Source organism: Nyctibius grandis, chromosome 2, assembly GCF_013368605.1.
Source record: "Nyctibius grandis isolate bNycGra1 chromosome 2, bNycGra1.pri, whole genome shotgun sequence".
NCBI classification, from domain to species: Eukaryota; Metazoa; Chordata; class Aves; order Nyctibiiformes; family Nyctibiidae; genus Nyctibius; species Nyctibius grandis.
Window position 1 is genome coordinate 87,810,616 of NC_090659.1, and position 15,502 is coordinate 87,826,117.

At 34.8% G+C, this 15,502-nt stretch overlaps 1 protein-coding gene across 1 annotated transcript in view; it reads left to right on the forward strand.

Annotated features, from left to right (window-relative positions):
• The window catches only part of DIAPH3 (diaphanous related formin 3), a 277,067-nt gene that overhangs the window by 199,927 nt on the left and 61,638 nt on the right, over positions 1–15,502 (forward strand). The window contains exons 26-27 of the mRNA XM_068421846.1: positions 5,568–5,663; positions 6,095–6,154. Coding sequence (XP_068277947.1) covers positions 5,568–5,663; positions 6,095–6,154 — 156 coding nt within the window. The remainder of the gene's footprint in view (positions 1–5,567; positions 5,664–6,094; positions 6,155–15,502) is intronic.

The following is a 15,502-nucleotide window of genomic DNA, read 5'->3' on the forward strand; positions in this document are numbered from 1 at the left end:
CTTAATTCTTCAGACAAGAAAAACAAATCCAATAGCTTCAGCACTGCAAGTTTGTTTTTGAATGATACAAAAGCTTGAGTGCTGTCATGATATCTGGAGTTACTTTGAAGATGATACAAATATAATTAGTCTTTGCAAATGCATGTAACTTGATGAGTAGCCCGCGAGGTTTTGCACCGTTTTACTTCTGTTACATCTGTGAAATATTAAGGACTGTTTTTAATGTGTACATTTGTACAAATTGTGAAGTTTTATTTTCAGATGAGGCTTAGTATTCAGAGGTTGGCTTTAGGAGCTGATCCTTTTCATTACTTACAGTGTAACAAAAAGCTGTATGTAATTGCAATGCCATAAAGTAGATCTCAGTAGAAAATGACAGTCGAAGTCCCTGTAGATAAGTCTTTTAAGTGTACAGGCTAAATAGACAACATCAACAAAAACCATGCTAAAGAACTCTTGGTTTGTTTTTTCTGAAGCTCCTTAGTATTTCCTTCATTAAAAAAAAAAGGCAGATTTTTTTTTGAGAGGAGTAGTTGAATAAAGCTTTGATTCCTTGAAAGAGGAAATAGACATATTAGATGTTTTTCTTCTGGTAAAGTGAACTTCTGGACTCCTAGTGTTGAGTATGACGTTTTAGTTTATATTGGACAGATGCAGAGAAACTGTAAAAATGAAGCATTTTTAATCCAAAATGATCTTATTGCACCACTCTTATTTTAAAACCATATTACTAATGATATTCGTGATTCCATCATGTCAACAGATGACTGCTCCTGGAATTGTAATATATATCATTTGTTCCTTCATAAGTACATAAAATGCAGGAGTCATTGCTAACTGCAGTATTTGTTGCTATCATCATAAGACATATTAAAGTTGTACTGTAAAGCTTATGATACTCAGCTCACTTAAAGGACAAGGGTCTCGAATATTCTTAAGATTTTTAAAGACGTAATTATGAAATGAGGCAGTTTATATCTGAATTGGCACTGAAATGTCAAGGGCAATACTTACCAGCTATTTTGGTAAGTTTACTTCTGCTTTAGATGGTATTTAAAAGACAGTTGTATGAGTTTTAATTAGGTATGATATTAAAAAGTATTTAAATCTCTTATTCTGCAATTGAAGGAAAAGAGATCATTTAGATCATAAAAGAGTATATTTCTCAAAGGAATTATTGTGGACTGTGTAGCTATCTGCAAGCCAACTGGAATTACTAGTTCTAGGATGTCAAAAGATTGATACACTTAACTAATTAGGAAGCCAGTTGGGACTGGTGACAACAGTCTGCAGCAGCCTGTGAAAGCCGATTTAAAGGTCCCATAGGAATTGTTAATATTGAACAATATTTGCGAGTCTTGCACTGTCACTGTAGCAGTGTGTGCAGTTATAACAGGACAATTTAAAAGATTTCTAAATACTGCATGGTACGCTTTCATTTCTTAAACTTTCCATCATTTAAACTCGGACAATGTTATAGGTAGCATGGGTGTTAATAGTTAGCTGTGTAACTTCGTAGAAGTTGTCACAGTCAACTGTTGGCATAGGCATCAGAAACCAGAATTTGGAGCCTAACTGAAAGTGTAGAAGTTTGAAAAACAGGCTTTCTGCATGTTTTGGGTTCATAGATTATTGAGTGTTTTTATTTGCAGTGGTTAACTTTTTTCAATACATCCATGCATACAGTAAAACTGCTAGAGGAGTTTTTTAATTCGAGTTTCTAAATACTCCATTTATTCTTCTGTTAACTGTTTTGCATGTCAATGGAAGCACTAATCTATAATCCAGTTTGTGACTACAGTATATTTGAGATAAGTAAGAAAAACAGATAGTACCCATAAATATGTTACAGCTATGCTACGAAAAGTCGTGGTTTTGCAGTATTTCTATTCCATTATTTAAAATCTTTTTTTTAATTTATTTAATGGGTCTTTTTATAGTATAGCAGATTATGCACCAGGATTTTTTTCTGCTGAAAACTGTTAAATTTTTGAAATAACTATGAAATCCATAGTAGTCTTGGATAGGCTTAAAACGAAAGAGATGACATGCTGAAATAGGATTGAAATTTTTCTTCTGTTATTCCTACTTCTGAAAACAAAGCTTGTGAACTCCTTTCCATGAACATTTATGGTATCATTTTGGGGAATGTTTTATTATTGAATCTTTTTTGAATTACTATTACCCAAAATCCTTATAAACTTTCGTCCAACATTCATGTACCTTAATGTAACTAATGTCTTGGCCTCGAAATTTCTTCAAGCATCACTTAGGTTTGAAACGATTCACTGAGTGTTTTCATTCCAGACATGAGTATTTTCATCAAAAACCAAAACCAAACAAACAGAAAAACCAGCACAAAAAACTCCACAACCACAAAACAAAAAAAACCCAGAAAGCTCAATACATAATCTCAGTAATTTTTTTTAAGGTACATTCCAAGCGGTATTAATAGCTGTGATAGTCCATTAGTCATAGAGCAAACTTCAGGGTAATACAGCATGTTATACCAAACGCAAAGCAAGAGAAAAATCTGTATTTCAGTCTTCATGTTTATTCTCTATCTGCCATGTATTGTACAGAAAATAAATGTACTTAAAAGTTATTAAAAATGAAATAATATTTGATAATTTTCCATTATTTCTTTTTGTGAATAGCTCTCTTGTGTAAGGTTGTTGAGTTAACTAGTCTGGTAGTACGGAGTATAGAGAAAAGAGAAGAACGAAGGGTTACTGTTTGCTGGGTAAAAAAAAATGGCTGTATGGCCGAGATCAAAGAGTTGTGGTGAACGGAATTAAGTCCAGTTGGCAGCTAGTCACAAGTGGTGTTCCCCAGTGCTCAGTGTTGGAGCCAGTTCTCTTTAATATCTTTATTAATGATCTCAGTTATCACCCTCAGTAAGTTCGCAGACAACACCAAGCTGGGCGTGAGTGTTGTTGTGCTTGAGGGTAGGAAGGCTCTGCAGAGGGATCTGGACAGGCTGGATCAATGGGCCGAGGCCAACTGTATGAGGTTCAACAAGGCCAAGTGTCGGGTCCTGCACTTGGGGCACAACAACCCCATGCAATGCTTGGAGAAGAGTGGCTGAAAAGCTGCCTGGTGGAAAAGGAGCTGGTGGTGTTGATTGATAGTCGGCTGAATATGAGCCAGCAGTGTGCGACAGCGGCCAAGAAGGCCAACAGCATCCTGGCTTGTATCAGAAATAGTGTGGCCAGCAGGTCAAGGGAAGTGATCATCCCCCTGTACTCGGCACTGGTGAGGCCGCACCTTGAATACTGTGTTCAGTTTTGGGCCCCTCACTACAAGAAAGACATTTTGATGCTGGAGCAAGTCCAAAGAAGGGCAACGAAACTGGTGAAGGGTCTAGAGCTAAAGTCTTATGAGGAGCAGCTGAAGGAACTGGGGTTGTTTAATCTGGAGTAAAGGAGGCTCAGGGGAGACCTTATTGCTGTCTACAAGTACCTAAAAGGGGGTTGTAGCAAGGTGGATGTCAGTCTCTTCTCCCAAGTAACAAGTGATTGGATGAGAGGAAAAGGCCTCAAGTTATGCCTGGGGAGGTTTAGATTGAATATCAGGAAAAATTTCTTCATGGAAAGGATTATCAAACATTGGAACAGGTTGCCCAGGGAAGTAGTTGAGTAACCATCCCTGGAGGTATTTAAAAGACATGTATATGTGGTGCTTAGGGACATGGTTTAGTGGTGGACTTGGCAGTGCTAGGTTAATGGTTGGACTTGATGATCTTAAAGGTCCTTTCCAACCAAAATGATACTATGATTCTATGAAAAATGCAAGTAAAAGGAACAGAAGTGCTAACTAAATGCAATTTGTAATACAATTGCACAAAATAAACTATTTTGATCCTTCTGTAAATAATAAAGTAGTTGCTGGTATAACAGAGAAAATGACAAATTTTTATGAAAATCTGATTTAAGTTTGAGTCAATGTTAGGGAACATCTGTTGTGAGCTTTACATATGTTTATATGTGTATTTCTCTAGAATTTTTGAATATATAAACTCTTACTGTTTTATGAGGAGATTACCACTATGTGACTTTCAGTTATATTTGAAGGACATTTTTCTTTAATTTCTGGACAAGAAAGCTCAAATTTTGAGACAATAATTTTTTTATTTTAAATAATGATTTGCATATCTTGGTTCCCAAAATCTTGCGCCTCTTTTTGTTATGCTTTCCTCTTCTGCTTTTAAATTATAATCAGTCTTAGGGTCCTCAAAAACTGAATTAGATTCAGCTCTTGACTTAGCGGTAGAATAATGAAAGTAAAAATGTTGTTTCTAGAACATCATATTCATGATTTGGCCCGTGCTGATTTGACAGTACTTTGCTAGACCTTCCTCTCTGCAACTTTGAGCTCTTTTGTCTGAATTATTTTTGTTGCCCTTGAAACCGCTTACCTTAGAAAGATGCTAAAATTTTTTAAAGCTTGTTGAAATATGGAGTTTATTTAAAGGAGGGAAACAAATAGAAATAGTGATGGAAAGCAACGTTTCCCATAACAATTTTCCCCCATATTCAGGTCTAGAAGGTTGCTTTGCTTCATTACTTGTAGTCTAGCACTTCCAGAATACCTTAAATTAGTGGCATGGCATCTCATTACACCCATCAGCTAGTTTAGACCCTGATTTGAATATTCACTGTTCACAATAACTGCGGAATTGTGTGGTGTGTCTGACTGTATCCAAGGTGTGTTTTGACCTAGGGAGTTTTGCCCAGTGAGGCATAATGAGATTTCTATCATGTAAATCTTTATTCTGCTGTGGTGATTTTTCATAGCATAGTAAATCCCTGGAGTTATATTCTTTGTCCTCCCAGGCATAGACAGAAGGGGTTAGCAAGGTTCAAAAATCTAACATTTTCTGATGTGTTTATTTGAGGAAATAAAAGTGAGGTGTTTAATGCTTGCATTTAATTATAATCTCACAGTAACATTCGTGATTCTTTTGGGGGATATTATACATACATGTGTAATGCGATGAGTAAAATTTTCCTGAATGACGTCAATTATTTAATATTGACCAGAGGTTATTAAATATGAAGGGAAAATGGCTTTTTATTAAAGCTACCTATGGGTGTCACTCTGTATCCTATCCTGTCCAATGTTGTTCACTCAGCTTCCTGCTGAGAAACAACTGTAACTTTTTATAACAATAACTGAAATGATCTCTTGTCTGATATAGCAAATCATTTATGGGACAGCTCTTGAAAGCTGACATGAAACTGATCATTTGCAGTTGCAAAAGGGTACTGAAATGAAAATATGAGTGAAAAGACATTTCACTTAAAACTACTCTTGACTCTCACTATAGAGAAAGAGGAATGTGAAATGAATGGAATAAAAATTGGCCTAGTTCAATGTATGCAAGACCAAATCTGTTGTGATTAATTGCAAGAGAGCAATTTGTGAATGTTAAAATCCTGGTCTAAGTTTGAAATAAATAGTTTTAATAAGACCATTAATATATTTTATTCTTTTTGTTTATTGTTATTATTTTCTCTTTGATATTGCTATGGTAACCTAGAGGGTTCCTTCTCTCTCCTTTACAGAAGGTGAGGAGACTGGAGTGATGGATAGCCTGTTGGAGGCCTTGCAATCAGGTGCAGCTTTCCGAGACCGAAGGAAAAGGACACCAATGTCTAAAGGTGAGTATACTATTTTACATTTTATTTTCCAGAGAAAGTTACAAGCATTATGGGTCTAGTGCTCTAGAACTTAAACGCGATCGGGTTTAATTCTTTCTTGCAATGAAAACTTCCAGGGATGTTCAAGCTGTTTTGCTTATGTCAGTAGCACTTTGAAGATTAGTTTACTGAACTTAGCATCACCTGATTATTATGACAAGAGTCTTTGATACAGCCACATATACTTACAACTTTTTAGGGCTTATAGTTGAATGGGGGAAGTAAAGGTCATCTCGCCTCCTAAGTGAATCAAATTATTTCACTGCTATGTAGCTGTCACTTTACTCCTAGAAATATCGAACTTCTAAATAATTCTGCTTAGTAATGTTGTTACAATAGTCCAGTAACTTTCAAAGATGTATTTTATTTCCATTGTTTCCTTGCTTTTGCAGATATACTACAAAATCTCAGTCCAACTACACAGCGGCCTGTGCTGAAAGCTTGTAACCATGGTAATGAACCATATTCATGAATTGCATGCTCTTCTTAGCTTATGTAGTTGATCTGTGCTTTCAAAAGACTGCTGTGATTTTTTCGATTTTCTGCATTAGTGGAATACTGAAACGGTACTGGAACCTGCTTTTTAAGAATCACCTGAATATCACATCCTGAAACTATACTAATTGATTACTTTGTAAAGCTCTTCTATCTTTTGTGGGTTTTTTATTTATTTAAAATTTGGTTATATTTTTAAATGCAGTACTTTTATAATCCTCAAGAACAATTATGCAAGGATTTTTTAATGGATTATGGAACTATAATAGAAAGCAGAGATTGCAGAACATCTTAAATATTACTAAGTGTTTATGATACCGAATCAGAGAACTTTTTGCATTCATTCTGTTTTTCTTTGTCTTGGTTTTCTTGTTAGCTGGAATGGTTTAAGCTATCATTTACCAGTATGATTGAAAAGTGATGTTTTATCAACAAAGTAATAGTAAATTAATCAGTTACTTCATGGCAAAATACTTCTCCAAATTTTGAGCATGAGTCTTACGCATATGTTTATTCATGAACTCCTGAACTATCTCACTGTAATCAGTAGGACTTGCTCATATGTGAAAAGTTACAATGAGGGTGTGGGTGCTTGTTAGCTTTGTTTGTTAGACAATCTACAGAATATTATTATATTAGCTGTGTTTTAATTAAGCTTGAGGAGTCCAGAGTGACTGTTTTCAGTGGCTCATAACTAGTGGCCTCAGGAAAAGGCTTATATATGTAGTACCTCCATTAAAGAAAAATTTTCATTGAAACTTAAAGAAAAAGAATTTCCTTATTTTTTTAAGTATAATGCATTATCCTTTTATATTTAAATGCACTGTAGAGTTTACAAAGCAGGTGCCATCGAACTGATGATATTAATTATACCTCATGTTTAAGTGTTTATTTCTTAAGTGTTTATAGCACTTTGGCATTATTAAATGCAAAATTAAAGAAAATAGAGCTGGAAGGACAGTTTAAAGATAACTAATTCACTTATAAGAATTGGCTCAAAGAAGAATCAAGTATATTTGACAGGTGCTTGTCTAGCACATAACATTGATATTTGAATAATGATTACAGAGCACATCTGAATTTATCTTATAAGTGTTTCTGCTTGTAAGAGCAGTTATGTTGAATATTGCTTCTTTTCAACCCATTCTATCTATCTGTCTGTGGACAGACAGTGTAGTTTCCAGTTTTCAAACTAATTGCATTTGCACAAACATTAGGGTTGTATTTCTGGTTAAAAACAAAACACCAAAAACAAACCAAAAAACCCCACTGATTTTAATTCTGCACAACCTTAGTCTAACCCGGGGACTGATTTGTAAATCAGATGGATATAATTTGGTACTGAAGGTTGACGTTCAGACATTTGATTTGGAGAGAAGAGTGAAAGTAAACTCTTGGATTTTTTGTTGTTTTTACCAAAGTCAGTTTTTCCATAGAGCATTTTGAGACAATCTGATTCTAAGACATTTTAAAATGAATTCAGCTTTTCTTTCACTTGTCTTGCTAGAACAGGAAAAGGATAATACAACTCAGAGCTTCTTTTAACTAATTTATTATTATGTTTTTGGTTGGTTGATAGTTGTCACAACATCTACATGTTACATCTTCCTATCTTGAACCAAACAGAGCACTAAACTCGGTGTAGATTATGGTGAGTTCACTTATCAAAGCCTTTTTGGCTTTTTGGTAGAAATATATGGTCATTGGTGGCCCCGAGTTCAGCTTTGGGGTGAACTTTTTTTTTTTTTTGCTATTCAAAGTCTGTGTAGGTAAGTTAAGAATTTGCTTTTAATAACTTATTGTTATTGGGAAATCAGAAATTATGTATGTTGCGTACTATCTAGAATGAATACTAGAACCTCAGTGTCAAAGTTTATTTTTAGATAATAATAACCTCACTGAAGTTAACAATGTGGCCAGTCAAAGCAAGAATTATAATGATAAAGTTTCTTTGATTTTCTGTTTCTGAGTTCGACAATGTATTATGTCAGGTTTTTTCCAGTGTTATCCTCTCTGTCATTTTTTCTTGCACTTTATATCTAATATAGATACATATGCAATAACGTATTCTTTCTATGTATATGTGTATAGTAAGTGATGAATACTGTATATAACGGTTTATTACATATACACTGTATAAGCAAGAAGTCTGTGATTTCAGCCCACTTCAAAAAAAATGGGATATTTCATTAGACAGAAGTATTGGCTTGGTCTTTCATTGATTCGGTGTTTTTCCCAACCTAAAGTTTCAAATGGATGTTAAATATTGTATCACAGCAAAAAAAGCCACTGGCTTACTCTAAGCTTAGAATATGTGGAGACTGATAAAAGTCCTCGAGCAGCAATTCAAGAACTTTCCTTGTTTGCTTCTGTACTGGTTTTGGCTGTTTGGGTTACCAGTTAACTGATTTGGTTACTGCTGCTTCTGCTGAGACTAACATTCACTTATGGTAGATATACTTTGTTAATACACACTGCAGATGAACTAGGATGAACCAAGGATGAACTTCTTTGACTCATCATGCAGTCAAAAAGAATTACAAGCCTGACTTGAAATGTCTGTCCTCTGAATCAGAGTGTAGCAATCTGTTGGGCCGATGCCATCAAGTTCTCGCTAATCTCTTTTGTTTCAAAACAAAACCAAGCAAATGAATAAAAACTGGTTTAGTCTTTATGGTTAAAGATATTTCTCTAAAAAAGTGGAATACAAGTGAGACCCCAGCATACATGGGAACTAGAGCAGTGGCTCCGTGTTTCACAGGGGATGGCAAGGGAGAGAAATACAGCCAGAACATACACTTTCTGCATAGCTGTAATATAAATGGAAGCAGGAAGGAAATCTCTGTAGCCATTGCCATTGTCATCCACAGTACAATGCTGCTCAAGGTACCAAACTAACACTTGCTCATGAGGCTGAGCCAAGCCCTATAAAACAAAGTAATACAGAGAAGCAAGCCAACGCTCCTTAGCTCTAGAACTGAGAACTGAAATTGTTTCCTTTAACTAAATGGACTGCTTAAGGTAAAAAAGGAGGGATACTAAATTTAGTGGAACGCTAGCCATTGGTTGGCCATTTTCCTCTTCATGATCTGTTGAGCTTCCCAGAAAGCTCTGGTGGTCTTTAGTTGGTATTTCTGATTAAAAAGGAGTACTGGTTCTCATGCTGCATCCCAGGGTGGCCTCTTGGGTGTGTTATTTTATTTTTAGTCCTACCTCACTCTTCTTTTATTGAACAGAATGTCTCTTTCTAACATGGTATGTGGGTTTTGTCAAGTTTAAATCTACTCTATTTCTGTGATCAGAATTACCAATGGTATTTTTTCTGCTTGTGACAAGGCCCATCAAGTCAGATAATTTCTTGCTGAGGAAAAGCCCTGCTGCATAACTAATGAAAATAATATACATTTGGAATTGCTAGATCTTGGAGATGCTCTCGTACCTTAAGAACACAAATAATTTTCTGTAGATTTTTGTTGACGTAGATGTGATTGGTATATTTATTCCCTTTGTTTCCATTCATGGTGCTTTGTGTTTTTAAATTAACAACTGAACTACATTTGTGTTCAAAACTAGCTGTTAATGTTGCAGTTTGCTTTAACTGCAAAGAGCCATAAACTGCAGTAAATATTGTGGTATATGCTTTTGCTGTAATTCCCATTCAGAGCACTGTATGACACAAGTAGACTATTAGTATAGTTTTGGTGTTGTACTTCGATAAGGTTTTGGTTCAATAGCATCTAACAGGGGAGCTTTTTTTATTTTATTTAGGGAGCAGAAGAAAACACTTAATTTTCAATGATCAGGATTTTGCACATTAGAAGATCATTTCAAGCAGCTAATAGCTATGGCTGATCTGAGTTTATCAGTTATTTACAACAACAGTCAAGGCATATTTACAGCTTGCACATTTATTTCAACCTAGTTAAGTTCAAATACACAAAGCAGCATATCCAAGGCAGCAAAGAGCCCACTGCAGCACAGAAAGCTGCATTATTCACTAAGTTTTCAGTCAGGCTTTGCAGCCTGCATCAAGTTCTCTGCTGCTATGGCTACACATTTATTTGCAGTAGCATTAGCCAAGGTAATGTTATCTGAAATACATGAATACAAATTTGAGATGCAGCTTTGATTGCACGTATATATACCTCAAATGCAGCAGAAAGTGTTTTTCTTTACAAGTAGATTGCATTCAAAGTGCTATGAGTAAAGAGAAGCTGTAATAAAATGGAAGTAAAAAAATACAGACTGCTTTTTGTGACTGTAAAGGTTGAAAGAAATCTTTCTGTTGCAGTCAGTAACTGGGTTGTGGACTATACTTCCAAAGGTAACAATAAGGTCTTGTTTCTATATTCAAAATCAAACTTCCATGGTGAGACATAGTTGTAATTACTATAGCTGTTTGTTCAGTAAATCTATAAACAATAAAATAATTTTCACATCACATTTAGTCTGAAGCATTTTAAACACATCTGTTAAATAAAATTCTTGTCAAGCAATATCATTGTGGTCCCAATTAAGCAGAAGAAAACCCTTTTTTCTTGTTCGTTGGGTTTTTTTCATCTCTTATTCATAATACAACTGTCATCTGAGGTTCATATTAGTGTCTCTGCTACCTTACTTTTGACAATCATAGCTGACAATGAGCTCAGGCTCATCTTAATTCTTGAAACTGACAGTGCAACCACTTAGAGGTCACTATTTTATTTCATCATTGCTGTATATATATGACAGCAAACTATGATTGACATTTAAACCTAATTTTTCCTTATTTTTTTCTTAAGTCTTTGTATGTTGCTGTCTTTTCCACAGCTGTGTGCAGTGAACATTAGAAAGTACCTAACACTAGAGACAATGAAACCCGAGAAGAGAACTTTTTACCCAGCACATGGTAGTAATAAAGATGCATTCTTGAGCATTACCAGTTCACGGTAGATACTGTTTTGAAGGCACTGTGCATGTTAGCTTATTCTTCTTTCTGTATGTGATCTAAAAATTTCAGTGTTTGTACCTCTGGTGGAGAAAATTTTTGTGAGGTTTTGTGAAGTTTTACTCAATGGACAAGTTTCCTCAGCAGCAGACTTGGAATATCTGTAGGCACTGTTATGAAATGAAAACATTTAATAAGATTTCTATTAAAAAAAATCACAAAACGAATTTTCCAGTTGTTCCCATTTTAAGACCAAAGCTTCACTGCAATATTGACTTCATAGGTCAAGTAAAATTGCTCCTTATTCTAGCAGAAATAATTCCCCTGAAACCATCTGCACTGTTTATAATAAAGAGTTTTTTCCTAGAGCAGATAGCAGAGTTCAAAGAAACTGTGACCATAAGAGTCAATTTTGCACGTGTGTAAAAAAAATATCCAGACAAGGAAAGTGAATTTACTCATTTATATTTGTTTGTTTAGAACTATATCTGCATTGCCGTAGTTGCATACACATACAGTCTCTCACAGAGGTGGCCCTGATGAATTTACATTCCAAAATATCTAGTAATAAGATTAATTTTGACACAAAGTTTTTAGGATCTTTTTCTAGTTATCTCCCTCTCTCGTAATTTAATGTTGGAGTGGAGAAACTATTCAAGTCAGAAGGGATGACAGCCAATGAGGAGAGTTTTGGATGAAAAATGACAAATCTTGATTTTTTTTTTCTTCAGAACCTTTCCAACAAAGTTAATAAAATCAACCTTTATAATAAAGACTGACATAAAGAGAGGTATAAAACACTTATTTATTTATTTATTTATTTTTAAATGCCAAATGCTGCAAAATGGATGCAAGCTCTGTTAAGAATGGAAAAGGGTACTTCAAATTAGTAGTAAGTGCTTATTAGTACTGTGAAAATATTGGTATATACAGGAAAAAAAAAATTTGTTAACTTGACCTTAGTATAAGCCAAACACACACTGTCAACCTTAGCACTACCTGTATTTAGAAAAGGAGAGGAGGGATTGCAATCCTACAAAAAAGTCTGGTTTATTACTCCTCTTGTAAAGTCTTGTGAGATTTCCCTTATCAGCTCCTGTGAGTAAGGTGACACACATATCCTCCATTCTGTATCTTATCATAGAGAATTATATGTGAACATAATACAGACAAGAAAGAGAACCAACGTTTTTTAAGAGTAAAAATTTTAGGTGCCACCTTGAGACAAGGTGACCCTTACAATGGGGCTTATTCTCCAGAGGTTTGACAGCTTCATTCTTAAAGTGAGACCCTTTGAAGATGTCAAATTAGGCACTCAGAAGAGCTAATTGCTTTTGTAAATATCTTGCCACTATTCATTGGTACTAGTTGAATAAGGCCACTTATCTCAAGGGAGGCAAGGACATTTTCTGCAAGATAAGAACTGTGGCAAAGAGGTGACATTTGAAAGCAGTGACACTGTATATTCCATAATTGCACATACAGTAAATGTCAGCTTCATAGTGTTCGAGCTAGGTAACCAGATTTCCAAAAGCTACGGCAGGCAAGTTATATATTCAAAGCAGTCTTCTGAATATGCATCAGTGGACAATCTTAATTCTGTGAAGGGAGATGTGAGTTACCAACAATTTACCCATATTTGTCTTTTCATTGTTTAGTCATGCAGAACTTCCCATTCGACGAAAATTACTGAGTTGATCTGTATAGCAAAGAGATTCTGTCACTTCTCAGAGTACTTTTCAAGCCTCTTCCATATTTGTTAAACAAGGTTTTAGCCATAAATTTACCAGACTCTTTCACTTCTGTTTTCTGAATGTTAAGAACAAGTAGTATCTAAACTGCTGCCTTTCTTCAAAGGCTTTAAGAACTCTGATCCAAATAGAATAAGTGTTGTATATATTGGCTGAACAACAGCCATAATGCTCTTTATATTGTTTTTATATATATATAACTTCTTAAAGGGGTTATCTTTCTTTACAAAAATAAAAATAAAGTGAAATATAGTGTAGGGAAATTTCATCAGCTATACATTAGAAATGAGTTTTCTCTGGTTAAAAGACTCCGCTGGGGACAAAATCTGAGATAGAAACAAACAGTATATCAGCCCTGACCTAAGTCTGTTTTGTGACTCAAGTGATGTCTGGTTAATGCAACATTGTTTAGTCAGTAAGTCAGAAGATGTAGAGAAAGCACAAAACATTACTCATTACGTTCTTTAAGCATGCTTTTTAATTTGTCTATCTTTGCCAAGTAAGTGAATGTGTTCCATTAATGGTCTGTGGGTTTTTTTCCTACTTTGGGAAAATTTAGTTTCATTTTTTTCCTAAGTGATTGTTGTAACAGAGCAAAAATGTACAATGTAAAAGAAACACTGGAGTTATGTTTCTGCCTGTTTTTTGCAAAAGTACAAATGAAGGACACTAAATAGATGCAGGGAGAACGAGGGTATCTGCAGCTTCTTCCCTTTGTTGGGGTAGGAACACTTGGAAGCTTTAATTTCAAGTTTTGGAAATTCTAAAGGGAAATTGGCATTTAAGTTGAACCAGAACTGGTGGTTATGTCTGTAAGTTGCTCGATAAATGCAGTATCATCTTTGTTTCATTCCAAAAATAGATGAGTTTTGTGTATTTGCGTCATACATGCCTAAGGCAAAATCTACATCAATTACCCAGCAAAATAATCAGAAGCCTCAAGAGACTTTTTCTTGGTGGCTCAAACTTTAGAGATCGTGAGCGGTAAAGGAAGGAAATATAGGGGGCAAATGTGACTTTCACATGAATGACAGAAGGAAAGATAATAGCCAAACTTACACTGAATGATCTGGAGTAGTGTGAGGTGGTTGGACTGTAACTCCTCTTTTCTTATGTTGATGTAGCTTGCAAATCCAAGATGAGAAGCTTTAGTTTAAGTAATTTCAGGAAAGAATATTTGGATTTTGGAGGATATTGGGCTAATCAAGAATCTATTTACTTTCCACATACACTGTAAAGTAGTTTGACCCTTGTTCTTGGCATGGTAATGATTTAAAAAAAAACAAAGTTTAAAGCAAGATCATTTAAACCAAACAGAAAAATTACTTGAAGTCCCTGCAATTTCTTAGCAGATTTTACTTCCTCAAGATTTGCAAAAACCAGGATTGCTAATATATACTCTTTCTTTCTTTGAAAGACTATAACAATGCCTTGTTAGTACCATGGTCTTTCTGTTACAATATTTTGTCATGATATCTTAAAAAGAAGGCTTTTTTGTAATGGTTAAGTTTTTTATTTTATCGAAGGAAAGAGTTTTTCTCATACCTTTTATTGTCTCCTGATATTTATCTAACTCCATATGGAGGTATCAAAGAAAAACTGTTATCTGACCCTACAAGTTTGACCATATTTACCTTAGGCTTTCAAAAATCTAAAAACTGAGCTGTAGAAAACTAAGAGTGAATTTATTTTACATTGTATTCAAACTTTCAGTCCTTGATTTTCTCTCTCCTTGTGGCATAGCAAAACAATAAAATAAGAAATTGAAAAGATAAATTCGAGAATACTTAGTATCATAAACAGGGAAGTGGAATGAAATCTCAACAGATTTTCAGGATGCGCAAATAACTATTCCTGAGTTTTTTCTTTTTATCTGTTTTCTTAGGCTTTAAGCCTGTTTCTTTGTATTTGAAGAGAGAAGTGTACATGGTACGTTACAGTACAGTGCACATACAGATACTTGAATTAGCTCTGGACAGACTACTTTGTCTACTTGAAACAGGATAGCTTTTAGGCCAGAAAGAAATTTGGATATCACAACCCAGTTTTGGGGTTTCAAAACAAATTTGTGTATCTCTGTACAGCACTTAACCAAGCTATGCAATTTCAGGAGCTATGTCCAAGAAGTTTAACAAGCCTTGAACCACAGAAAAGTAGGATGCACTGTCATAATGAACAATCTTTTCATGGGTTTCTTTTCTATTTCTAAAATTCAAATTAACTAGTTTAATATGTTATATATTTTTATATGTAGAATCGCTTTGTCACTCGGGTTTTTCCGTGCCGTTTGGGAATCTATACTGGCGAGAAAGACAGCATTTTCTGATAATTGCTTTTCATAAACAGGAAGAGGGAAAACATTTTAAATTATCTGAAAACAGGATATGCTTCCTGTTTTGCCTGATTTACTGACAGTTTTGTTTAAAATATGAGATAAATTTCTACTTCACCAAAAAATAAGTTCTAGTAGTGGGAAATTGAGAAGATTGAATTAGTATTATAGATATTTGTCACATGGAATGTAATGAAATCACCACTGTTTTGGTATAAACATCTTGGATAAAAGAGCTTTACAGAACCACAGGTAGACAATTTGTTGGCAAATGCCTGCCTAACGCGACACAAGT